The sequence below is a fragment of the Leptosomus discolor genome, chromosome 1, assembly GCF_034619465.1.
Source record: "Leptosomus discolor isolate bLepDis1 chromosome 1, bLepDis1.hap2, whole genome shotgun sequence".
NCBI classification, from domain to species: Eukaryota; Metazoa; Chordata; class Aves; order Leptosomiformes; family Leptosomidae; genus Leptosomus; species Leptosomus discolor.
The window spans coordinates 203267841-203295825 of NC_141391.1; the positions used below are offsets into that span (position 1 = coordinate 203267841).

Consider the following 27985-nt stretch of genomic DNA (forward strand, 5'->3'; position numbering starts at 1 on the left):
GCTTTGCATGTTATTGCCAATGCAAGTGAATAGAGTGCATTCCTTCTTCCTTTGTCGTCTTAAGTAGTAAATCAATTCTGAGTAGCTGGACTTTTATATTTGCTAGCTAATCTCCTCCTTTTTGTGGTGCTGGGCAGTGCAGAAGTTGAACTGACACTTTAAAAGGGCCTGTCTTATTAACAAGAACTAATGTTGTTTGGTTGGGTTTTTTTTTCATTTTTCTCATAGTGAAGTCACTGGCAGTGCCAAAAAGGAAAGCAATTTCAGTGTTGAGCCCTTTGCCTAAACCTATCTTTAGCTGTGAATGTTGTGCTTTGATTTAAAACTTCGGATGTTTCGGAGAGCCAGGATAGAAACAGCCAAGTGCCAGCAAAAGATCCGTAGAACTGCTGACATTTGTCATCACTGCTGGCACTTCTCATTCTGATCACTTTGTGCTGATTATCATTACTATGGTGACTTGGTCGAACTGGTTAATTTATACAGTAGGGTCAGTACATTACCTGTGTACCATGCAATGAAGAAAACTGTTCTGTCCAGAGTGAGCTTCCCCTTCCCATGAGAACACTGGACAGCCTTCCAAGTATCTAATGAGTGGGCAGGACAGGATACCCATCGTCATCTCTTGTAATTTTTTCTACCTCAAACACACAGACAGGAAGAAAGGAAAAAAGAGAAAACAAAGTCATGCTTTAATGCTTAAGCCTAGGTGCAAGATGTTGGGGGGAGTAAGGAAACAACCTGCCATTTCTCCTGTGTCCTTTTTGGAAGAATATGCTGCCTTGTTTCCACTTCTGACAGCAAGCCCTGTTGACACAAGGTCGTGAATAGTCGACTGTGAGGTTCACTGTATTTTCATGTGTTTTATGTTTTTAGAAACAGGAAACTGTTCTGTGTGAAGCAGGGCAGCATGTGTGGGTTTTGGCCCCTGGTCAGTGTTTGCAAGCATGTTGTAATGGCAGTAACAGTAGTTGCTGTGATGTAGCCAGCATGAGAACCCCCATGGAGTGTGAAGGTCACTACAATGCAAAGAGATTTTCTAACATGGCTCCTGAGGTGTGCTGCTTCGGTCTACACTCATGCCCCTAGAGGGCTGGGAGCATTTCTCTCAGACTTGAAGGAAAACATTCCATTTGAGAGAAGACTGAAGCTTTTATTTTTGGTTTATTCAATATTTTTTCTAGCTTTAAACTTGAGGAACACTTCTCAGATTTCATTTACTTAATTTTTATTCTCAGGGACAGTAGAACGGCTTTGACTGGAAGCATTTGCATTGTATAACATTCTTTAAAAAGAGTGTGTTTTCAAACTTGTATTTCTTTTGTCCCTTGCTCTCAGGATGGCCAGTGTGATATTTTGTACAAATTTTGGACTGCAGTAACTCAGACACTTTCCTCTCAGTTTCAGTCAGCAACAGACTGTAAGTATTCAGAATAGATGATTTGTAATGTGTTCTATAGTTATTTTGAATCTCTCGTTTCAGTAAGCGCTTTGCTCATTATCTCCTCTACTAGATCTATAACAGTGGTTCACTCAGTGCGAGGTCAGTGAAGTTAAAACCTCTTGGTTTTGTAACCAAACAGGGTGCTCCTCCTAAACTGTGGTTGAATTTTCAGAAAGAAATGTTTTCTGCTTCATTAAGTAGTCATTATCTAATAACAAAAACGTATTTTTGCAACTGTATGTGGAGGTAAAAATGTTTGGAATGGTACATTATTCTTTCCAAAGAGAATGGGTTTGCCAAATTCAAAAATAGTAATTTGATTTTAAAGAGCAGTTCTTACAGTCTTTTCCTGTTAAACACTGATTACTTGTAAAAATGTGATTTTAGCCATTTTTTGATACCTTTATAAATAGGAGTTGAGTTTCTTCAAAATTGTGTCTTGTCTCAGTATAGGTAAATGGCTGATGTTCTGACTATACACAATATTTTCTGTACATATGTAATACATAAATAGCAGATACAGTCAAGGAATATTGAATAAAAATAATGTATAAACATAAGACAGTACTATTACCAGTACATGCTAATGCAGCATGCAATTGGATCACAGGTGAGTTTGGTGCTTTCGTAAATATATCTTTCATGTTTGTATACAGTGTATAAAGTTAATCTTTTGCACATACAGATAAAGTGCATAGATTTGCATTTATCTTTGTGATCTCTGCTATTGCATTGGCCCTTCAAAATTTGGACCTTCCAGGCTTTATGGCACCAATATAATTTGAGGAACTAGCTGGTTGATTCATGTTCAGTGGTTGCTAAGTAACTAGATGATCCCAAAAGAAAATGTATTCATATTGTGTTAAAACATATTAATTTTACTGTTTGCCTCACGCATTGCTTTAACAGCAGTATATACATACCCAGAATCTCTATCTGCTACCTGTTTTCAGCACTTGGTTTTAAGATTGTAAAATTGTGACATCAGTTAATGGGATCAGTCAACATTGGAGAAGTAAGAGAACTCTTAGTTTTGTCAGCAGTACTTTTTCTGACAGTTATTCAAAAATATTTTATTACTTATGATTTTTAGTAATGTTTTTCAGGGAAATGATTAGAAGGAGTGGTTGGATTTTTGAACCGTGAATGATATTTTTACTTTGCTACAGCTGAATTTTAGGGAAACAACACTTAAAGCTAGTAGAGTTTAATTTAAGTGATGCATCTATATGATAATGTTCATTTTTAACATATAAATTCTAAGTAATTGAATCCACTGACATGAGTCACAGACCACTGGATCATATAGATCAGAGGAAGACTAGATGCTATCAGAAAAACAGTGTAAAAATAGGAATTTATGCCAGTTTATCGAGTGTGGTAATAGATCATGCTTTTGTGAGTTTGGGACAGTCTATAAACAGCTTTCTGACCTAAAATAACTCTGTGTTTGATAACAAATACGAATAGTCTAGTATTCAAAATTAGAATACATTTGAGTTGAAAGGATATGCTGGGTGAAATAGGGCAGATGTCTGGAACCTGAAGAACCTACAAATGAATGAAACAGTGTTAATCTCCTAATGCAATGGGAAATCCATAAAGTATGGGTGATGTTAGAGCAAGATTAACATCAGTTGCTAAAACAGTTGTACATTTGTTTCATTTCCTGTTACTTGCTGCAAGCCCTTCAAGGCTGAAAATAATGGTGTTTTTTTCTGCTGGCTTTGTCATTCCTTATTTGACAAGTTTAGGAATTGCATTTCAGGTACCATGTTTTAAGAAGTGTGTGTAAAAGTATATGCTTCCCTCATCAGATTTCTTAAGATTTAGACTCATAGAAGTTATCTTTGTTTGCTTTAAATAGGTATCTTCAAAGTTGCACAGACCCACACTTCTCCCCCATCAAACAATGGTTGGAAAATCTCTGGATTTAGAGATTTCTAATCACACTTTGGCCTTAAATGAATGGTAATAGTAATTATTAAGTTTGATACTAAACGCTTCACAACCATGATTAGTATCTTTATTGTACAAAGTAAGTTTTCTATGTCCAGTCTTCCAATTGTGGATTTTATGCTGGTGCTTTAGATACCTTTGTCAACTGCATTTAATGTGATAGCTCATGACACTTTGAAACTAATTATAAATATTACACTATTAATATTAAAGTTAGGGTAAAATTGTATATCATTCACTGCTATAAATGCAAGGATACATGTTGTTTATGTGAATCAAAAAATTAATTTGAACTTAGCAATGCATGTTGCTTACTGCTTTATTTTGCAGCCTCTATGTTTTTGAAACAAGCTTTTGAAGGAGAATACCCTAAATTACTGAGGCTTTATAATGACTTGTGGAAGCGCCTGCAACAATATAGTCAAAATATTCAGAGGAATTTTAATACAAGTGGAACTACTGATCTCTTTGCTGAACTACAACAAATGGAAGAAGATACACAAGACATATTCATGCAAAAAAACCAAGATTATGAGTATGTATTATGAACTCTAAGGCAATAAAATGTAAAGCTTTGCACCCTGCAAAAAACCCAGAATATTTTTAAGAATTCAGTGTTACTCAAATTGTCAGAGTGGGAAAATTTTAAACACTTTTTTTTTTCCTCTTGCATGTATTGCTTTAATATTATTTTAGAGCTGTAGTATTTTCATTAGGTTATATAATTAACAGTATTGGATTGTCTTGTGTTTCACAAAGTCTCTGATGTTGGAATTGATTTTATCTTTTTGTCTCTCTGTGTGAAAAAAAAAGCAGAATGGTGAAAATTCAGTTCTGTGTGTGTTGCGATTACAGCAGTAGCTTTCTGTTAATGATACCGCAATTGTTGGAGTGTCACAAATGCTCATTTGTTATAATTCACAGTTTTTATATTTATGCATCGTAAAATAAACATGATTTGAGTGGTAGATATTAGAAAGATCAGACTGAAACAGGCTCATCAAGTCTATTAGAACTTATAGATTTATGTAAGGTAAAATTAATATTTTATGTGAGATTTGGCTTAAATATGTTGCTGAGCAGTCAGTGGGAGACTTATCATTGACTTCAATGGAAGCAAAGTGAAGAGTTCACCAAACTTCTGATACTGAGGTAGAATGCGCTACTGCTTACTTATCACAAATAGAAATGCTAAAGACTGAAGCTTATTAAAGGTAGATTTAAGAAGAGTCTTTCTATTTGAAGCTTTCTGTACGCATGCGTCTACCAGGAGATACTTTTTTTTTTTTTAATGTATCATTGAGTACAAGCTATCTGCTAATATGCGAATATAAAAAGGTCTTTCATTGCAGTTCTGGTTATCTTGCTGATATTTTGCAGATGTTTTTAGTGACGTTTGTCATAAGAACACATTGAATTAGGGATTCCATGTAGGTCTTCCAGAAAGTGCTAAGAACTGTATTGAACTACACAGAATGGCTCCCTGACTAGTTACATGGTTCAAGTGAAAAGCAAGGTGTCATACACTACTGAAGACTTTTCAAGTGCATATGTTTAAAAAGCAGAAAGAAAAAACAGGTTCAATACTGTAAATATTGTATGGACTGGAAAGATTCAATGCTATTGTGAATTTTAGTTTAAAGTGTAGTAATTTTCTCTTATATCCACAGTCCAGAAAAGGCCTTGAAAGATTCACTGCAACAATATGAAGCTGCTTATTTGTCAAAATCCTTATCTCGACTCTTTGACCCCATCAATCTTGTCTTCCCTCCTGGAGGTCGGAATCCTCCTTCTTCTGATGAGCTTGACAGCATAATTAAAACTATAGCCAGGTATGCACGTATAATACATTGCAAAATGCAACCTTCAATATGTTTTTTCTCATAAGTTACAAGTTTAGAAATTATACTTCCCTAGCCATAAAAGGTTGATTACTCTTTAGTTAGAAAACTAGTCAGTGTAAAATTTAAGTCAGGATTTAGAATAGACTAGACTGGATTAGACTAGAATAGAATAGACTGTTTCAGTTGGAAGGGACCTATAGCAATCATCTAGTCCAACTGCCTGACCAATTCAGAGCTGACCAAATGTTAAAGCATGTTGTTAAGGGCGTTGTCCAAATGCCTTTTAAATACTGACAGGCTTGGGGCATCGATCACCTCTCCAGGTAGCTTCTTCCAGTGTTTGACCACCCTCTCTGTAAAGAAATGCTTCCTAACGTCCAGCCTAAACCTCCCCTGATGCAGCTTTGAACTGTTCCCACATGTCCTCTCACTGGATCCCAGGGAGAAGAGACCAGCATTTCCCTCTCCACTTCTGCTTCCCAGGAGGCTGTAGAGAGCCATGAGGTGGCCCCTCAGCCTCCTTTTCTCCAAACTAGACAGTCCCGAAGTCCTTAGTCGCTCCTCATAGGACATTCCTTCCAGCCCTTTCACCAGCTTTGTTGCCCTCCTCTGGATATATTCAAGTAACTTCCTTCTTAAATTGTGGGGCCCAGAGTTGCACACAGTGCTCAAGGTGAGGCTGCACCAACACTGAATACAGTGGGATAATCACTTCTATTATTATTTATAATTTATTATAAATTCTATTATTTATTATTTATTTTCTGTATTTTGGGGTGGGTTTTTTTGAATAACTGAGATTTTAATTCAGGTTTTACTGTTTAAGCTTATAGAACATCAGGAAGAGAAACTTCACATGTATTGTAAATGTCTGATATCTTAATTATTAATTCTGACTGTGTCAAAGGGAAGGTGGTAGTTGCTTGGCTGCAAGTGATAATACCTGATGTAAATATTCTGTTAGAGTGAGACAGCAAGGTAATAGATAAAGATGACTATTCTAGGTAGAATTTGTAAAATGAGATGCTTAAATTGCCAATGATGTATTTTCTCTCATAAGGTTTCGGTAAGGACTACTGTTTAATACAGTCTGAAAATGGTGGGCAGTATTCACAGTATGTGCATGTGAGTGTGTGTGTGTGTAATGTTAAATACTGACACTGTACTTGTGACTGGGAGCTGCAGATGTTCAGAACATGCGTATTGGTGTGGTTATTGATGTTATTTTGCTCCTTGCAGAGAAGAAGGGAAAACGATATGGAAATTGTGAAATTTCAGCTGAGTTTCTAGAGTGACTTTTAGCTAATGATGTTTGGGCCCTGCAGAGTTCTCGGAGAAGGTTATTCCTATATCAGGGTGCCTAGTGACTGTCCTTCTTGAGAGAGGTTAATCTCATTACTAGCAACACGATTATCTTTGTGCTTATCTGTTTTCAACAGTGCATTTATGAATGCAGCCCTAACCTATGGAGATCTGTGGAGTTCCATGAACAAGAAATACTAGAAGTGATTTAGAAATCTTTTCCTTCTTCCCTTTGTTCCCTGCCATTCCTTTGGGGCTTCTGTTACTACAAGGATTGTCTAAAACACAGCTTATTAGTTGTGTCAAGCTAAGACGTCCCCTGGGTATTTCTGCACAGCTCATGTAATTCCAGAGTTGAGTGACTGTGTATTCACCTGTAATGTTTGAAGGCTGCTGCCAAAGCTTGAATGTAGTTAATTGCAGTCAATATTTTTGAATGGCTTACTAATAGTGATTTCATACTGAAGTGTCATTCCTAAACTTTGCTCATTTTTACTAGAATAGGAACACTGCACATAAAATTCCCAAATGACTTGTTAAATTGTAAACTGAATTACAGTGCTTAGGAAGACTTGGTTGTATGTCTTACTGTCTCTAAATTGACATGCCATGTAACTACACCTTCATAGTTAATTCTTTATCAATTACTATTCAGTTGTTAATTAAAATTTGTAATCTTTGCTTCCAGTGAGCTAAATGTGGCTGCTGTTGATCCAGACCTGAGTTTAGCTGTGGCAAAAAATGTGGCCAAGACCGTTCAGCTCTACACTGTAAAGTCTGAGCAGCTTGTAAGTAATTTTCAATTTCTAAAAACTTATGTTTTTCTATGTACAATGTTCTGTTTTTTATAGATTTGTAACAAAACAGTAAAGCAATCTAGATAGACAAAACCTTCGAATTGGCTTTCCGTTGTATTTGGAAACATTTTCCGTTAAATTCTGCCTTCAGATAAACAGTCTATGATAGCAATAAAATTTGTCTGTATAACTCCAAATTGAATTTGCCATATTAATTTTAAAAAAATCAGAATTGTAGTTGTCACTAAGTAAAATTAAGACAATTTAGTTCGGTTTAATATTTACCAACTTTTGATATTCCATCAGTTACATGATACATTGTCTTTATGGTATTAAAATCTGGACTATTCATATACATTTTTTCACTATTTGCAACAAAATTTGGGCTTTTTTTCCGTATACTTATTATTTGCCACATATTTAAATGATCTTTGATTTGTTTGCATTTGTCAAATGCTTCCGGTCGTTTGCCATGCACTGTTATCTAGTGTTAAACTGAATAGAGGAAGGATCCCCAAAGTCTTATCCTTTGGGGAAGGATCCCCAGAAAAGCCAATGGATGGTAAAAAAATAATTTTTAAGATCAATTTTCTCGTGAAGTCTGTTGCCGAAATTTTAATGCTTTTCTTATGAAGAGATGAAAATTAATTTTTGCAATACGTGGACCTGCAAGAAGTGACTAACTACTTGTATTTGTAAGCAAGATAGTTCACTTAATCAACATTAATTCTGAAAGTGTGTAATTCAATTTCAATAACTTTGAAAGCAAACTCAGACTCCAGTGACATTCATTCACTATCTGGTTCATTTAGATAGAGATGCTTACTAATATTTTTGTAACAATTGGCTACAAAACATTGCAGCAATTAAGTTAGTATGGATTCTGTTTGCCTTTTATACACCTGCTGTCTCTGAATAGCTTTAAAAGAACTGAAATTCAGTAACATATACCTTGTTTACCATGTCTGTCAGGTGAATTGTTCTGGAAGTTTACAAACTAGTGTATGGAAGAGGAATGTAGGTGAAGCAGTCATGAAGGCCATAAAGAATATTTTAAATCTTAAAATAAAAATATGTGCTTATGTATTTCGCTATATATGTAGAGCATAGTGCTTAAGTTGGGTTGTCCTTTAAAAACACTGAATCACGGCTTCATAATTGCAGAGTGAAATCTGCTCATGAAAGAAATAAGGATTTTTAGTAGGTTGCGAGAGTCATCACGAGTAAAAAATACTACACTTTTGTCTCTATTTATCATGAAGTGTAGTGTCAAGTAGCAGCATTCCCCTGCAAAAAAAGACTTCTTAGCTGTAGCTGTGAAAGCACTAGGGTCTGTTGTGCTCATCTCTGTTGGAGTTTGAATTGGCCATTGGGTTGTTCAAAAGCATACATCGTTTTGTGATCAGCCAGCTGGCAAATTCTTAAGAAACACTGAAAAAAAGGATATGTGGAAATAAGCTGACAAGTGTATGATTTGTGGCTTTGTATTAGCTGACCTTAAACTAAAAGAGTGTAGGAGTAAAGAGGGAGTCTGAGCCCTTGAATGTCTTGAATTTGGCAACTGAAAATAAAACCTGAAACTTTGAAAAACTAAAACTAAGTGACAGTGTTAGTCAAACTGGCAGAATGAACATGACTGTCGTTCAAGAATATACCTGCAAATTGTAAAACAATATCAACTATCTATCACACAGCTACTTTTTTTTCTTTTCTTACTGATATACATGCTGCACAATTAAAAACTGGAAGGGCTCAACACAGTTGCCAAGGCACAGGTGTACAGTACCATCTTCAAAGTGCTAAAATGTCATGCCAAGCGTCCAGCTGCCTCTCCAGAAGAGCATGGCTTTCCCACTTGTCCTGTGCCATGCTTGTGGATATAATCTAGAACATCTTAACTTTTATTTTGGGCAGACGGGTTGAGCTTGAAATATGCACTGTGTGTAGAACAGGAGTTTGTCAGACAGCACTGTTTCGTTATGTTTTAGTGGTGTAGCCAAGAATGCAGTCTTCATTCAGTCTTGCAATCCAGCCTCCAACGATAGCTTTCTAAAGCTGAGAAGGGTGACCATGTAACATTTCCGCTCAGATGCTTCATTTTTGATAGCTGTAGTAGAGCAGTGCTAAAGATGGAAATTTAATTTCCTGGAGGAATTCACAATTGAGTTCTCTTCAAAATCAAACGTCAACAAAAGAATCTCAGAATTCTCAGTGAAGGAAGATTGGGGGAGGGCTTTTAAGAGTCATTAGACATTTTTTTTTAACAGTGTTGTAATATTGCAGGTAGATTTCAATGATGAAAAACTGAAATGTGCAGTCCTAAAAATGTTGAGACATTCATTCTGGTGTCAGGCTTTTTATTTATTTAATTTCACAAAAAAAAAAAGGAATTACAATTCGCTAAGATTTCATCGCTGTTTCTCCAATTGGCTTTAGATAGGACAAATAACAAGAAAAATGTCATTCAAGACTCAAAGATTTTACCTGTGAGTAAAAGCAGCATCTAGGAATCTGTACATATAGTACTAAAGCAAAAACAAGTAAGAAAAACTGGCCTTTTCCTGCGAGTCCAAAATGTTTGTGTTACTTGTGACTTCGTACACTGCTGGCTTTTGCTTTTGAGCTTTCCCCGCACCAAGAGCTAGCTGTCGCTGTGCCTGAGACCTGTTCTTGTATTAAGCAGTTCAAATTATTTCAGAGAAGATACAAATAACCCTCTGTAAGCAATAGGTAGATACATTCTGCTGTTGGGTGAATCTTCAACTAACCCCTTGCTGATGCTTGATGTAGTTGGTGTATGTCATGAAGCGTTCGGAATTATTGTCCTAATTTCACTCAGTGTAATTGCAGATGTTCTTACTCTACACAGCTTGAAGGGATAATTATACACTGACTGAATTAAAAAAAATATTTCTGTTAATTTAAGAGCATTACGTTTCAACTTCACCACCCATCCTGTGTTTTGTTAGGTGGTGCTGAGGAAGGGTGCTTGGTATATTTTCTGTATGCCGTTATTATTTTTGTCTCTTCTTACCACTTTTTCCCTATATCAGGCAACCCAAACATCTTCATAGCGATTACAGACACTGCAAGATTTCCATTTAGTCACCATTTCTACATCCTTCTCATTCCAGATTGGAAGACAGATTAACAGATCTGATCATCATGTTTTGGATAAGAGCAAAATTTTCCTCTTCTGCATTTTCACAGTGTAATCCATTGCTTGCTTTTTAACATAATGGCTACTTGCTGAGCCGGATTTTGTTCACTAGCCACTTTTTCACACAACTGTGGTAGCCCAGATAAAAAAGAACACTAACTTTTCTCCTTGATTTAAGCGTTTTCCAGAGGGGTCTTCCATTCCCATTTACAAATACTTTAAGTTACATGTCTTGATTGACACATATAACGTGCTGTGTTCTTGTTTAACTGTCCACATAAGGAAAATTAACTCTTTGATGAAATGCTGACAATAAGTACAGTGGAGGAAAGAGATTAATGAGAAACTAGTAAATTGCATTTCCTGAAAACAAAGGAGAAGTTGGGTAATTTGGGGTTGGTTTTTTTTGCGGATCTATGCTGCTTAACAAAAGATAGGAGCTCATAAATCTTTCTCCTAGAGAAATTTTTACCCATTTATATGACTGATAGTTGAGAAGAGAAGTAAAAGAGAACTTCTGTCTCACCAGCATCTTCATTAGATGCCTTTGACATGGCAGCAATAATTGCGGGGCAGGATCCTCTAGGGCAGTGGTCTCTAAACTTTTTTGGTCATGCATCCCTATCAGTAAAAACTTTTTATATGTATATTTATTTATTTATAAGTTACATATATGTACTATTGAAGTTCTAGTATTTTCTCCCTGCAACCCAATGGATTGTCTTGCATAACCCCCATGATACACGCACCCCACTTCAAAGACAACTGCTCTAGGGTAATACGCTGCAGTAATTTTCCATAATAAGAAGTGAACAGATTTTGGCTGTCCATTTTTGGTTGGTTGATTGCCAGAGTCTTTTAAATTCATGTTTGATTTTGTTTGTATGCTACAATCAGATTTAAAATGTATATAAAATGAGATTAGATTGAATTTACAGCACAAATCCTATAAGGAGTGGCTGAGGGAACTGGGGTTGTTTAGCCTGGAGAAGAGGAGGCTGAGGGGAGACCTTATCGCTCTCTCCAGCTACCTGAAAGGAGGTTGTAGCCAGGTGGGTGTTGGTCTCTTCTCCCAAGTAAAAAGTGATAGGACAAGAGGAAATAGCCTCAAGTTGTTCCAGAGGAGGTTTAGATTGATCGTTAGGAAAAATTTCTTTATCGAAAGAGTGGTAAAATATTGGAACAGGCTGCCCAGGGAAGTGGTGGAGTCACCATCCCTGGAGGTGTTCAAAAAATGTGTTGATGTAGCGCTTGTAGACATGGTTTAGTGGTCATGGTGGTCTTAGTTTAATGGCTGGACTTGATGATCTTAGCAATCTATTCCAACCTTCCAATGATTCTACGATTCCATTAAAATTATAGCCACCTATTTATTGTCAGTAAGACAAAACTATGTTTCTGCAGTTGATTACCTGTGCTTTTGTCGTTTACTGAGCTGAATTTTAAATGTACTTGAAATGTTGTGATTTCTGTCATAATTAAAAATCTCTTTGTTGCAACTTTTCAATCACTGTTTTCTGTTGCCTCTTGGTAGAGCTATTTCGCTTACTGATACTTAGAACTGGATGTCCTGCTGAGAGAATCCATGAAACATTGAGGGTTAAAAGCTCTGAAAGTTTACACGATGTGTGCTTTTGCCAACAAGCAGAAAAATAGATTGCAAGATCTATTGTACTTACCGACATTTAAGATGGAAGAGCCCTATTTGGTCATCTAGTCTATTCCCTTCCCAGCACAGGACTATTTCAAACAATATTTATTGTTGGGGGTTTTGTTGCATTCTTTCTGCTTTTAGAGTGGTGATTTCAGTTACCTTATATATTGTGAGTAGAAATGTAAGTACTGTATGTTCTCTTACTTTTGTGCTATTTCTGTTCAGCTTGGCATGTGGGTGGATTGAAATACACTAACACACCCACCAAGTGCACATAGATGAAATGTGTTGTGCTGTGAACAGGAAAATGCAGTTGTTTAGATAAGATGCGATTCTCCTACTTTTTGAACCTGGAGACCTCTACTAATTTCCTCCCTAAAGTTACAGTCATCCTGTCAGACTATCTGTATTAATTGCAATCAGAGTCCCACAGCAATCCTTCCTGTCTTGTCTTGTGGAGGCTGTGTCTTGCTGCCTCCTCCCACCATAAGGCATCACTGTCAGAGACAAAGTGGCCTCATATCTTTTGGCCAATAAACAAGCAAAGAGTAATTTGCAGAGGCAGGATTGTAAAAATCAGGTTGCCCACTTGCTTTTCAGAGCAGGTGGGGCTGATTATGCTGGCAACTTCTGGTGGATCAAACTATCTTAAAAACATTTTCATATGTGGATATGTAATGGTAAGCTTATATGATTGAGGCAAACACAAACTTACTCTGCTGTGCTCCCGGATGGCGGCACATTTTAGCTCCACTTGAAGCCAGGGTGACCAGCTTAGCCTCAGCATCTTGCTGAGCACAACACTCATTCAGCCTGGAGCACAAGCAGAGCAAGTTCATGCTTGCTTGAAGTACAGGCAAAGCAAGACTCTGCATGGCCATGTTACACCAGGCGTGTTTATCCTAAGGTTAGGGTAGATAAGGCTAAAATCAGTGGGAGCTGTGATTGCCTGTGATTGGGAGACGTTCCTAAATATGGAACATTGTATTTTATGGAGTAATATGTTTCAGAAAAAAATGTCTAAAAAAAGGGTACTTTCCAACAGACAAGAGGCTGCAGGCAGATGATATAATGGAGGTCTTTCCCACTGTCAGACTTGTAAGCAATCATAAAGAGGAAGCACTCAGAAGATGGAGAAGGAGGGTGGGTGTAATGAGGGAGGAAGGAAATAGAGAATTTGCATCGGTTTTTTTATTCCTTTAACTAAATGTAGTTGGACTTATGTCATACGTCTTACAAAAGTTGATGAATGAGGTGGAAGCCCAAAATACAGGCTGTGGGCAGTGCTCTGGGAGAGCTACTAATCTATCCTTTGCCCACAGCTTGTGGTAGCGGCATGGCTTCTCATCAGGATTTTACCCTGGGCCATGGTTGTGGGATTTTCTGATTATCACGTTCGCCTAGTATATGCCACTTGGAAATTTTTAAGCACTGTACAGAGAGCACAGTCATTCGTGGCGTTTTGGAAAATTCTTCCCCGACCTTCTTAGGAAAACATAAGGTGACACTTGATGTATTTTATATATTTCAAAGTTAAAATGCTAAAGACCCAGTAACAGAAGTGAATTTTGAGATTAAAGAGAAGACCCAAGTGCCTCAAAAATTAGAGTCTCTGCACCAAGGTTCAAATAGTTGTCCCGTATCCTCAAAGGGCAGGACATTGATTCACATACTGAAGACATCTGGTACTTGGCGTGCCAAAAGGCAAAATGGGAGAGAACTTGCTATTCTGATTCCAAAAGCAATGGGGCACTGTACACTTGGGACACACTGAAATTTGTATGGATTTTCTTTGGTGAATGAGGGTTTTTAGATTCTAGGTTGTTTTGAGGGAAAAGTCAGCATCAGCTGGTATTTGTGATAGAGTAGGCAGCCTCTTTCTCACTATCCTGCATCTCAGTAGTACATTGAGATTTATTTACATTTACTTCAGTAAATATCCAAGTTATGTAATGTTATACATGGTTTTAGAACATGTACCAGTCGCAGAGTAGTGGAGCAGTAATATGAGCAGTAATATGCGGGTACTCAGCCAAGTACAAAAAGGTTCTTGCGAAGTAACTGGGAAGCTTTGATTTAGCCTGATACTGTTTTTCAATGCAATGGTGAAACTGGATTTCAGATGTTGTAAAACAATTCTGAATATTTAATTTGATTAATGTTTAAATGTAAAGTGACTCTGACATAAAAATTCTGTGATTAAAACTAACACGTTATTTCTAAACTTTATTTGTTCTGAGGGTTTACTGAAATCTACTTTTCAATTAACTAGTACTAAATATTGTAACTGGGACTATATTGTTGTAAAGTATTATTGTCTGTCATAATGATGAGTAATATGTACTTGATGACAGATGTTTTTAGTGCATTATTGTTTAAGAAAGTAAATACCCAAAAAGAGCATAAGAAGTAGAAAAATGTAACAATTTGTTGTTGTTTCAACAACTCCTTCAGAGTCAAACACTGATATATCCTGATCACTCGCTGCTTGGCCCCAAATGGCCTGGATTTTCTTTTGAAATAGAGTATGGGTGTGGAAAGAAAAACATATAATTGTCCTCAGGACAGTAAATGTAAGTAAGTAAGTAAATGAGCTTGGTCTCAGATCTGTTTGAAGGCAAATTTGTATCATCGAGGCTTGTTCTGATTAGTGTTGGCGCCACTTCAAGGATCAGTAAAACATGTCTGGTTTTGCAGCAGAAAGGCTGTGTATTAAATTGCTCCACACTGTCACCCTGATGTTAATGTTAATGTCTGCCTCTCAGTTGAGAGCACAAGGTTGGTAAAGGTTTATGACTGACACTCGGGACTTAATTTGCCATTGTGAAGTCTCTCTGTCTCTGATATAGGGCATAACAGTAACGCCTGTACTAGTCAGCAAAAGGTGCCTGGGAACATTCCTGGGCACTGCAGCCAGCCGGCGCAGGACAGCCTGCCTCATGGCGGGTAAGGGCTCCTCTTCCCCAAAGTGCCTGGCTGCCTGCCAGCACCCTTTTGGGGCTAGTCTCTGCAATATTGCCCCTGCTGAGCTGTGGCTAGAGATTATTTGGGAGAGTAGTTGTTGACCCAGGCCAGAAACTTGCTAATGACTGTCCTAACAGTTCAGCGATACAGATGATCACGTGCCAGATCCAGGAACCTTTCCTGGCACTGTTTAATTTACTGCTGTGCGTGTAGCCAGTATGTGAATGAGACTGAACGAGAGCAACATGCAAAATCTGTTCAAGAGGAAGCTTAAAATGCTGACAGATGGGGGTAATTTTTTTCTTGCATCTGGAATTCATACTCTCTTACTTCTGATGTAAATAAATCTCTAAGGCAAAAGTTAGGACATGCTGATGTCTTCTATAGTAACATTGCTTTTGGTCTTAAGATTTTCTTAGATTGACACAGCTTCGAAAGATATGCTTTCCTAAATATGTTTCTCTATCTGTAATGCTTGTCAGCTGTACTTGGACTTATTTTCAAATAGCACATGGTGTTTCTACCAGACTATTTGTCCTTGAAAAGAGCACAGTTGTCTGTGGTGGTGTGGCTAGTTAGCAACTCCAAATACTGCAAGAAGACTCTGAGATATTAACTCTTTTCAGGAGTTTCTTTAGGTAGCCAAATATTTCTCTGAGCCAACTGTGATGACACTGTTTTGGATGCCAGTGCAACGAACCCCTTCTGTAATAGGGTATTCTATTTTTAGTGAATGTAATGGATGGAGATAGAGGCTGAGGAGCATCTATCTATCTGTCATGTTCAGATATTTTTAGAGCACTGATCTTTGTAATGCTGATCAGCACCAAATGCCTTACATAAGATTAGCATCAAAATATATATAATGGAAGTCAGCTCTGCTGCAGTTGTTCTTAAATTATTTTTAGTATAAATAATGTTGCCCACAAAACTTGTATGGCTCAGTGCTTTATCCTGCCATTGTGCTCTGTCTCAACTCTGTAGGAATAATTTTTAAAGATTAATTTCTCTTCTCTCAGACCTTTTCAATCACAGGTCTCCTTCCTGGGGCTTCAAATAAGATTGTCAGTGATACACATTACGACAATTTTAATAAATGCCCACTTTCCACTAGGGCTGAAACTGAGAGAGTTTATCTCTCATCATCGTCTTTCAATCTAGTTTATATTTGAACTTGTGATTTGCAGGTGCAAGATTCCAAATTACGCTTTACTTACATCTTCAGCTACTGTTGTGTTCTTTAATGCTGCTTGTGTTGGCTTAGTCTTTTGCAGTTACCTGTAATGATCTTTTCAATTTTCCACTTTTAGTAGATATTCAGAATTAATATCTCCCTATTAAATATCTCTGCTAGCCATTTAGAATGGGCTGGAATAGATTATTTGGGAGATTTTTTGAGTTTAAAGAGGCAGACTGAGAAAACAGACCATCTTCTCACACCACTCCAGAAAATTTATTTTTGTCTTTCAGATTTTTTGGAAAAAAGCTGATCCTTTCCTTTGAGTATGTTTGAAAACTAGTTTGTAATTACTGAGGTTTAAAATAGATCTCAACTTTCTGCACATTCATCCCATCATCATAACTATTTGTGATATAGTGGCAGATGAGTCTTGATTTTTTTCATGATTTCTTTCTTTGTGGGTTTATGGTACATCTCTGATATATGGTAATTAATAGAAAATAGTCTGCTGTTGGTTCTTGGTAATGTAGTTTTGAAAGTGTAATTCTGTCATGCCATAGCTTCACAGATCTTCCAGGATCTCTCTTCCTGACATTACAAGTAAATATGCTCTGATCTTGGTTTATATTTTTACTATTAAAAAAAAAAATCTCTAATTTATTAATGCTTCTCCTTGGTTTGTAAACTTTGTTGCAATAAAGAGAATGAGGAAAGAAAATGCTAAAACACCAGGTGGAATAGAAAAACAACAATTAATTCAGCTTAAATTCTGAGCTGAGAAAGAGACAGCATCTTTACAAGGAATTTTCGTAATGTCATTTGTAGAAGAAAAAGTGTCTGTCATGCTTGATGACGGGAATGAAGATTTAAATAAGCTGTTTTCAGTGGGTTATTTAGATGATAAGCAATATGAATGTCATATTTTTGTCCACGATCTAAAAGGCTAAGTGTATTATAACTGATCCAGAGACTGTATTGGAACATCTTGGCTCAATCAGTGAAATTGTTAAGAAAAGCAGAAATGCAAACGAAGATGGGATTTAAAAGCTAAAATATTGCAATGATAAAACAGTTGGATGAGAAGGAACAGTGGGATTTTTAGAACTTAGTTTTCTCTGAGTATTCATGGAGGCAGGAATTTTTACTGAACCTTTTGGTCTATACTTAGTGGTTGACTAGGAAAAGGCAGACGGGGCTGGTCTAAACAAGTTCTCCATTCATTGTGTCCCTGTTTGCCTAGTGGCAAGGAAAACTACCCGTCACATGTTGCAAGAAAGGACAATGTTGATCTAGGAGGGCTGTAATTCTGGTTTCTTCTTAGGGAAATGAGAAAAAATAAGACGTCATTTATGGAGGAAAGCATTTGTTGGGTTGGCTTTAGTCATATGTTTTCCTAAGGAGAATAGTACCTTACACCAACCAAAACCATTGTTTTGTTTATTTAATTTACACAAGTTCCTCAAATGAGATATGCTATAGTAGCAAGAAAACAGATGTGAGCTGCATGTCCATTAGGATGTTCACTGATGTTTACTGACATAACTATGTGGTTTGGGGTACTTGCATTGTTGTTTTTTTGTCCACCCATCCTCTTATCTGACATAGCTAAATTTAACTAGCTGAATAATTCAACGAAGTAAGGAAGAACAGGGTGGAGAGGGAGAGAGAAAAGATTTCCTGGAATCAGTTTCTTCCAGTGAAGGGAAAATACTGTTCATGCAGTGGAATTTTGGCACCAGATTTTAAACTCCAGGAAATTTATGAGGCCTGTGATGGTTTTGAATTGAAAAGCATGATGAATTCTCATTGTAATGACATTAAGTGAATTTCTAATTGCCTTTTTTATTATGTGATCTTCTAAGAATTAATCTGTGACTCGTATTAGATGGTGTTATATTGAATTGTGAGCTTTCATTTGAGGGTGAATCACTACTCAGGACCTATTCCAACAATGGGATTTATCTGACAGTTCCAGGGAAATGTATCTAGTTCTCCTGTCTAAATGTCGAATATTGTAAACTTTGGATGGAAGTATGAAATGTAATAAGCTCACAAATAGTCAAGAACAGTAGTGAAATGACACTTCGGGAAAGGTTTTCTGCAAATAATAGGTCAGTTACAGTAGTGTAAGTAATGTGAAAGATTGTATTTTCCCTGCCTCTTTTTGAGATACGTGAATTAATTGTATTATACCGGTACCTTGAAGACACAGTGTTACTGTCATTGAAAAACTTGTATCTATGCTATTCAAGTGAGGGAACACAAAAAATATTAATTCAATATTTGGCACATTAAAGGAATTCATTAATAGGTATTTAAATAGAATATGTGGGAGGCTATTATATACTAAAATAATTTCAGAATAATTACTATTTCACTGTACAGTAATAAAAGCTAAAGATGGCAGTAGGTCTAATTTAAAAATAATCAAGTCAGCTAAGGTTTTGCAATTGTTATTTTTTTATTGATGGAAAGATTGGAAGAGTTTTGTTAAAACAGTCATTAGGAGGCTACTTATATTGGTCAGAGAATACTTAAAAATGTCTAGCTGATAAGTCACTTAAAGCATTTAAATTTAAAAAATGAATTGAAAATCTAGAGGAGAAAGTTGCATTAAAAAATAACTTCATGAAACATTTTCTTCATTCTCATGTTGTCTTTTGCTGGTTAGATCGTGACTCACATAACAAACGTGTGATTTTTATTTTTTTTTAAGAGATACTGGCTAAACTCCAGAAAAAATCATCCAAGCATAAAAGCCTGGTTTTGAGAGTACTGTGTACTTTATTTTATCTTGCTGGGAAAGTGGTTAAAAGACTTCTTTAGATCTAGCATGTAATTTTGCAAACAGGTAGAAAAATAGCCAGATTGCACAATCCTTACAATATTTTGTTACAGTGCGCTCTTAAGTTATTTCGTATGAAATTAAATTCTGTGATTCAGAAATGAATTTGGTTAAATTTATGTTGATATGGTAAAGGCTTTGGATTTTTGCAGTTTTGGAACAACTCTAATGAGAGTTGGACAATGTAAAGCGCATTTATAACCTTCTGCAGGGTAGAAGTATTCTAGTCTCAATTAACGCCTGGACTTGATACCAAAAAAGGCAGATAACAATTAAATAAGTTGATTATATTTTATATGTGTAGGTGAATATCACCCTGTCATGTTGGACCCATCTCACATGTCTTGGGGATGGATGTCTGCTCTTCATCTCAGGAGCTGCATTCTCAGTAGTTGGTTGGGACCAACAGCTATTGGGATGACATGTAAAATATGATTAATCATTCAGTCATTGATTTGGCAAGCATAAAAAATTCAGTAAACTGTTACAGTCAGATGTATCAGGATCAACACACATTGTCCTTGAAATCCTCCTCAGACTTGGGTGAGCTGGATAAACCCAGTCTGAAAAAATGTCATATACAAGGGGCATAATATTTGGAAGCTGAGAAATGATACCGAGTGCTTCAGGTTTGGGATACTCTGAGATTCCGTAAAGGAACTGGGTTTAGGTGCTTTCTGATAGAAGAGTTGTTTTAAAACATACCGTTGTTTAAGAACCATGAACCATTACTCACTTTAGATTATTTGTACAATGCTTTTCTTCTCAGATGGTTCAAAGATTTAGAAATAAATCTTGTCTTTTCTGTTACAGAAAGACCATTTGCTGTTTTCCTTCTACTTTTGCTTTTGAAAATATTAAGAAAGAAAAACAAAACAAAACAAAACAAAACCCAAGTACCCCTGAGGAAGTGGTTCAATTACTGTTGTTCTAGCATGAGTCGTATGAGCATGATGTTCAGTCTTTTTTCTTGGTCGAAGACTTAACAGTCCCTTCAGATTTTTCTTCCCAAAATAATGATTTCTGTAAGATTTTGAATACCTTCACCGTAAAGCTCCTTTTCTATATTCCTAGACTATCAAATTTTCTCTTTTCTGAGGAGGCTAAAAAAAAAAAGAAAAGAGATTCTGGAAGCTACAAGAATGTCCTGACGGTGCATTATAAAGGTTTTTATGTACATTTTAAATTATTGCCCGAACTCACAGCTTATTCCTTTCTTCATGTCTTGAAATATTTCTTCTTCTTTGAAAAATTAGAAGTTGTTCTAAGAACATAAAGTCTTATTTATGATCTATTCTTAAATTTTAGTTGATTTTTTTTTTTTAAAGCAGAATGTTCATTTTCATTTATCCTCATCGGTCGAGGACCTTATTTGCCTGGACACATTCATTCAAATCCTACATTTCAAACCTCTAAATTATGTCTCTTCTTTTTGCAAATTGTCCTCTAAGTAGCTAATATATTACATGACATAGCTAGTGGAGTTCAGATTGTTATGTATTTTTCTCTGAAATGGTGTCATATTTTTTACAAAAAGCAGCAAACCCATTCTAGTAAACTTTTGTGTTTCTTAGGAGATAGTAAAAGGCTGCTTCTGCCATATGGAAGACATTAAACCTGATAGCAAATCATCCAAATTATTCGTAGCTTATGGGAGAAATCCCAGGGCCAAGCCCTATTGACTCAGAAACTCTGTAAATGGATTCTGTGCTTTATAATAAGTTGTTATGATCAGGCAGGAGGCCAAGTGCCAGATGGATTGATTGCTTTCTGCCAGAGGTATGGCCACATCAGCTGCCTCTATTAGGACTGTATTTATTCCTGAAAATGTCAGCTTGACAATTGGAGTTCAGTTTGTGCTATCAAAACACATTAGTCTCGTGATCCTAGAGTTAGATCAAATGCTTTGTTGACAGGCACTACTTTTGTCTTATTTTGATTAAAGATCATCTCTGTATTCCTAAACTATGATGCTGTTTCCTGCTCTTTAGAGAGTGGGTTTGCTGAGGCTGTTTTAGAGTAGAAAAATCAAATAAATAGAGTTTTCCAAAACTGTCAATAAGGATGCACACAAGATCTTAGTTACTGAGCGTGAAACTGAGCTTTTTCACAAAATGTTCAGTCTGTGAAGGGAATGGTAGCAAACCAGCTCACAAATCAGTGTCTCTTCTGAGCTGCCACCTGTTGAAAGAGTGGAAGTTAGTCACTTTGAAACACTAAACAAATTGTAGGAAAAGATGTATTGGCAGTCTCAGCTCTTCTACAAGAAAAAGACAAACTCAGTTGGCGTTTTTTTATAGCCCAAGGGAGAACTAGTACTGATTTGATTCATGTCCTAATCTAAATTCTATATTCATTGCTTCATGGTGAAAACAAGACTTGAAACCCAAAGCAATCTTATCATAGCACATGTCTCAACATGTGAGATCAAATCCTTGCTGTCAAATTACACGTCTGTTCTTAGGTATTAAACATAGAAAAGTGTAAAATCCAGAACACTCAATCCAGTTATTTCCAAGACACATTTCCAAAATGGGTCTATGCAAAGGGGTGCAAATACATTTATAGGGTGAGAATTCATCTGACATGACTTCACACGGTATAACTACTTGTATGTATCTGCGGTACTGCTTTAGATTCCCTTTATAGTTAGTGGAGGGAAATAGGTGCGTACAGGGTACAGTTATTCTCTCCCTAAAGCAGGGTCTCTAAAATGGGCTAGATGAATTACTCAATAGCTTATTTCTCTACTTTGTGGTTTCCTGCACGTAGTCAGGTGAATAGTGCCTGAAATTTTCTGCATTGGGCAACTTACTGACCCAATATGAGGCACCTGCAATCTCTGCAGGTGAAGCAGTGTAATGACATTAGTGTACTGAACGATACAAACTAAAAGAAACTATTTTCCAGGAGGACTTCTGAATTTGGTGAGAGCACAGGGCCAGTCATGGCTTACAGTTTCTTGACCATGTCAGGCTGAAGCAAGTCAGATGGCCTTCAGTCAGCTTGTTCCTCTTCATGACACATTTTTTTTGTGTATCAGCTTCTGGAAGTGTCCTTTTTGGTTCAGTAAATTCATGGATCTACTACTTAGTCCTCAGATTCTATTGAATTAGATTAAAAAAAAAAATCTTCCAGGCAGCTTCCTCCAGCTAGTCAGCTACTGGATTGAACCTGCAAATTTCAACCTCCTGCCTTAGAGAATGTCCTCATACACACATCAGAAAGGCAGGTCCTCCAGTGTTTCTTTCACATTTTATTTTAACAGCTGCCCTTTGAGTTTTCTTGAAAAGCTGCATGAGATGGAAACTCACGTTCACATTTTTGAGGGTACCACAAGACACAGCCCTTGTCCTAGTGCCTGGATGCACGATACAAGAGTCCTGGCTAATATTTACTGGTGTGAGACTATTTCTCTGCCTCACTCCTCTCTTCTTCACTACCATCTCATGTTGACAGTGTGCTGGTAGCTCATATTAGCAAAGGGAGCTCCTACTGATGTGTCACTCATTGTAGAATTGCTGCTTGCTGGGGAATGGGGTGCCTGTGCTTTCCTAGTGCCCATGAAATTGCTGTAAATAGTAGACAGGCTTTGAGGTAAAAGCAAAAACAGTTTACCCAACCAAACTGAAGAAGCGTAAGAAATCAATTGCTATCCTGAAAGACAGATACAGAAAAGTGAAACAGTTACACTCCTTGTTGTTACTGCTCATTCAGGTCTGGCTTCAGCATAGTTTCTTTTCCTCTGTTCTCTTTTCAGCTAGCAGGCTCAAGCCAGACTAACTCCCAGGGTGACTGACAGTTCCCTGGAGATGGGATCTGATCCTTCAGCTACACTTTGCCTTTTAGTTGTTTCTTTCCCAGAAAAGATTCTAATTTGGGATGAAGTCACCCCTTCTGTCCTCCTATTTCTGCTTAGCATAAATTCACCCTCCTGGCCTTCTGCCTTTTGGGGTAAATCTACCTGATTAAAAAGGCGATAGATTTTGTCTCTAGTGCCCTCATCAAACAGAAGGCCCTTGGACTGTGTCTTTCAGCTGCGTGGGTGTGGCTAGGCCTCACACTTACTTGACTTAATCTATTTACATAGTGAAATCCCCAGTGGGCAGATAACAGAGGAAAAGTTGGGCTTAAATGCATGAGCTGTGTCCAGCACAGAACTTCAAAAGTACTTGCTATATAAATGAGAGTAATGAATCTGAATCATTGGTAAAACCTGGTTAGGCGGAAAATAAACTGAGGGGTGATTTGTATCTGAAGTAAACAGGCCATAATTGTGGTTGTTTGGAACCAGGGAGACAGAATGATGGTATTTTCTATGCCATGGATGCATGATTGTACAATGGATATTAGAGGTGTCAAGAATTCAGTCTGAGGCATTGGAATGTTGGAATAATGATAAACTGCCTGAAATCCAGAGACATGCCAGTGACAAAGTGTATGTACATGAACCATATTGGACGTAGTGCAGTATCTTCTTGCGTCGAGGCAAGGTCATAGAAATCACTGTGGTGTCAGCAAAAGATGGGAATGACCAGCTGAGACTTCTGCTGTAGATGGTAGGGCACACCTACCCATGTAAGCGCGAGGTGTTCCCATGATGGTAGGGCACACCAACTGATGTAGGTGCCAGGAGTTCCCTTGACACACCCTCAGAAGAAGTGGTCCTAAGGAGCCCTGGGCTGCCCAGTTCCTACTGCTGGTTACAGGTCGACTTTTCCAAGCATCTTTGTTTTAGACCAGTGATTTTATTTTAAGATACACAAGGGATCGACACATCTTGCTGTCAAAGTTCAAATTGATTAATTTAAGAGAATTTAATATGGAAAACAATTCTAGAAAGGTTGGTTGCTTTTAAGGCATTTTTAGACTTGGCCTGTGAAGCTCTGGTGCACCATTGCTGACTGCAAGAGTTGGTTGTTGCTGCAGAAGGGTTGTGTTTGTGCTTGTTATTATTGGTTTTACTTACCAGCTGAGCTTTTTCACAGCAGAAGAGACACAGTCTAATGATTTCATAATGTCTAAGAAAGAGAAATTGCGAAACATTTACAAAAGACTGAGTAACTGAAATTTAAGTGACTAGGATGTAAAATTTTACTGTCTTAGTAGTATCTTTTATGTTTACTAGTTGTAAATGTGCAAACCCTGACTGAATAGTCTGTACAGTGCTTAAAAAAGGTGGAAAAAACAGGTTATTGGGGTCTGGGAGGGTGGTCAGCTGGGTGGACAGGTGTTTCTCTGCACAGCTCTTTTATTATTAATTTGTGAAGCTGTAAGCATGAGAAGCAGAATTCTTAAAACCAGTCAGGTCTGTCAAATAGAAATATCAGGAAGAAAACAGAGATGTACATAGCTCACATGGCTGTTCTCATCAGGAAGGCAGGAAGATGCTGGGATGATCTATTTGTCAGCTAGTCTAAAGATGCATTCTGATGTCAAATAATTGCAGATACTTTAGAAAAGAGTTTTCCCTCTGCAAAGACCTCAGAAATCTATATATCCTGAAATAATCCCTAAATTTGAAGAAAGGGAAATGAGTTGATATTGTCACCATAGTGCTGTGAGTAAGTTTGAGTTCCTGTGTGCTTGCAAAATCTAAAACTTCATTATTAGCCGTGCTGGCAAATACTAGATAACTTTGTTTGCATGCTGTCTGTGTTTATGTTGAGTGAAAGCTATGGGAAGTACAGGAATAGTCTTTCACTAGTAAAGATTCACTGTTTCCCAGAACTTAAAAATTTTCATGTTATATTTGTTCCTTTTGTTCTAAAACAATTGTTACTGTATATTCAGTTTTAGTGAGGAGCTTTTTGTAGGACCTACAACTGTGTTTAATAATACACTTCATAGAAGTGTCTTGATAACTTGTTCAATGAGTTGAATATATTTTTACTGAGAGACTTTTGGAGCTAGGCATCTTCAGGAGTTTCCTGGAGGATAATTTTGTATCCTGAAATACAGATAACTAGTCAGATAATTATATCTCAGTAAAGCCTTCTATAAATAGCTATTCTTGCTGTAATATTTAGATATACTTCTAGAATTCACGTAGCCCTTTGTCAGTTCTTTGTATTTGTGCAGCTTTCAGTGCAAAAGAAAATTTCCATTTGTTTCCCGATTACAATTTATTTTATTTTAAATTATAAGCATATGCTGTGTTACCCTTATGGTACTGTTCAGTAGTTAATTACTGTTTATGTATCACCCTGGAACTTTGATTTCTGTGGCAATGATAAAAAATGCATGCTTTGTGGAGTTTAAATATGAAGAATTTTTTTTTAATTTTTGCTGAAAGATTAATGGCTAGAATTTTTTTCATGACAGGACTGCAGTTTTGGTCCTTGCAGTTCTATTTTCCCACGCATTTACAAGCAACTAATATGTAAAAAGCTGTAAGCCATCTATTTGAAGAAACAGAGTTTTTAAGGAGAGACTTGGATGGTTGTCAGAAGGACTGAGGGTATACAGAAAAGCATACCCTTTTCGGTTCTGCTTCTGCTAGTTTATGCTGCATCCTTGTGTAGGTGACTTCACCTGACTCTTAGATTACAAAGAGTCAGTTATGCTGGGACTAGATATCTCCAAGAGATCTGGGTCTGAGTACTGTGGTTTGGGAGCTGCGACAACAGTCTCTCACAGTTCCTGTTCCTGTTGTTCAGTTTGTATTATCTGGAGATTGAAATCACATGAACCAAGGCAAGAGTTAAATGGAAGAATATTGGCACTGAAGACCTATAGCTTTCTGCCATAGTGTAAGTTTAGTTAATTATCATTTTGTGGTGATGCACTGTTTAAAGAGTTGTACTGTTTTAACCATTTCTGCAATCACTGCAGCTGTCTACTCAAGGAGATGCCAGCCAGGTGATTGGACCACTCACAGAGGGACAGAGGAGGAACGTGGCTGTAGTTAATTCGCTATACAAACTGCATCAATCAGTTCTGAAGGTAGGCTTCCTTTGGTATTTCTCTTCTTGCCATGATGTTAACTTCTTTGCTCTATCATATGCATATTCTCCCATTAGCTGATGAGAACTCTGACAAATACAGCCCAATTTTGAGTGGAGTGCTGCACCTTGCTATGCATTCATACGACTTTTTGAGACTTGGTTGGCCGCTGTAAACACCACTATGTGAGAAACTGTCAGTATTAGAAGAGGAGCAAAAAATGTGTTTATAGACAGTAAGCATGTCTACAACAGCCATTGATCTGTGAGCCTAAATAATTGAACTCTTTCTGTTTCTCTTATCAAGTCAGTTCTGTCTTTGTACTGGTCAGCCTGATAGCCCTTGTCTGCATCTTTCCCAGCCCAAGCTTATCTTTCTTAGAAGACTCTCACTGCTTTCCTGCAGCTGTGACCAAACTGAAAAGGGGAAGGAAAGGGTGAAATCAAGAAAAGCAGCACCTCAGAAATACCTTTGTGCATTGTTGCTGTGACTAAAGTCTGGCCTGGAAACCTTTTCAGGACTAAGCACAGTTAGGAATAATTCCAATTTACTGGTTTAGTGATGCCAATGGTTATACAGTCTCTGTAAATTAAAACAAACGGGTATAGTGGTAGTTGTAGTTAGTTGTGTTTAAATCCTAGCCTGATTAGAAAAAAAAGAGTATTCCTGACTGTGGATATGTTTAAATAATGTTAAAAAATGGTAAAAAGCCTATAAAATTTGCTTGGATTTTGCAAACAGATGGTAGATCAACTTTTAAGTCTGCTTTCTCTGATGTATTTAGTAATGAACCTCATGTGCCTTAGTGTTGGAGGGAGATCTGATATGATTCAGTCTTTGAGTTCAGTACTTATCTGGCTTAAAAAGACTATTGTATAGCATATTCATAACTATAAGGAAATTGGTAGAATATTCCTTCGGATCATTCCTTGACTTTCAATTCTAATATCGTTGTAGCTGTATGTAAACAGCTATTTAACATGTAGTGTTATAATAGTCATAATACTGAGAAAGAACAACCATTCTTTCAAATGTTTGCCATAGAGGTGCTTGTATAGTTTCCATAAATTCTGTGCTCAGCAGTGGGAGAATACACCACTGATTTTTATTCTGATTCTGTTAACCCTTCAGATAAATTTCAGATGAATTCAGTTGAATCATTTCTTTGCCAAGGCAGAAGCAGAGTCCATAGGAAATTTGAGAGCAAAGGACTGATACTGGTGCATTGAAAATTCTGTCTGTGTAACACGCACTTGATAAGTTATCTATACCTATGTAAACTACTCATTACTAAGGATAACTCAGTGTATTTTTAAATTAAATATTATGGATTATAATAATTTGTTGAATGTTAACATTTGGTGACTATTAACAATTACTTTAAAATTTTTAGGTCATTACCAATCAGAGCTCATTTCCAGCAGCCGCTGAGCAAACAGTCACAACTGCCTTGAAGGTAATCGAATGTCCATATGCTCCAGGGATAGGGCTGAGCTGTGCTTTGTTACACTTAAAATGGGCGCTTGTTCTCCCAGGTGTTCTTTTATGTCAAAATATGTTAGTCAAAGGTACACAAATATTCTGCAATTTGTATTTTGTTGTATCTGCAGCTACATGTATGTTGCATGTGACAAATCACTGCTTGAGTAGCGTTTGTATTCAAGAACATTCTTGTAATGTTCGGAACCCGTACCTCATCTGACTGTGAAAACAAATGTCTTTCTCTGCAGCATTCACATAGCAATAACTGGATCCTTCCTCACCCCTTCACCCCCCTGACACACACATAAAATTATGAATTTTATGCTACCTGGTGCTTTTCGGGAGGCGATGTGGATGGCCGTGCAGCCCTCTGTGGGTGACAGCTCTCCACATCCGTCCCTGTGCGCTA

The 27985-nt window shown here is 37.1% G+C and overlaps 1 protein-coding gene across 1 annotated transcript in view; it reads left to right on the plus strand.

The window, feature by feature from the left end:
- COG5 (component of oligomeric golgi complex 5) overlaps window positions 1-27985 on the plus strand; it is a 194023-nt gene that overhangs the window by 142872 nt on the left and 23166 nt on the right. The window contains exons 11-16 of the mRNA XM_086480612.1: window positions 1339-1420; window positions 3734-3938; window positions 5074-5235; window positions 7238-7337; window positions 25984-26094; window positions 27488-27550. Of these exons, the coding sequence (XP_086336738.1) occupies window positions 1339-1420; window positions 3734-3938; window positions 5074-5235; window positions 7238-7337; window positions 25984-26094; window positions 27488-27550 (723 nt within the window). The remainder of the gene's footprint in view (window positions 1-1338; window positions 1421-3733; window positions 3939-5073; window positions 5236-7237; window positions 7338-25983; window positions 26095-27487; window positions 27551-27985) is intronic.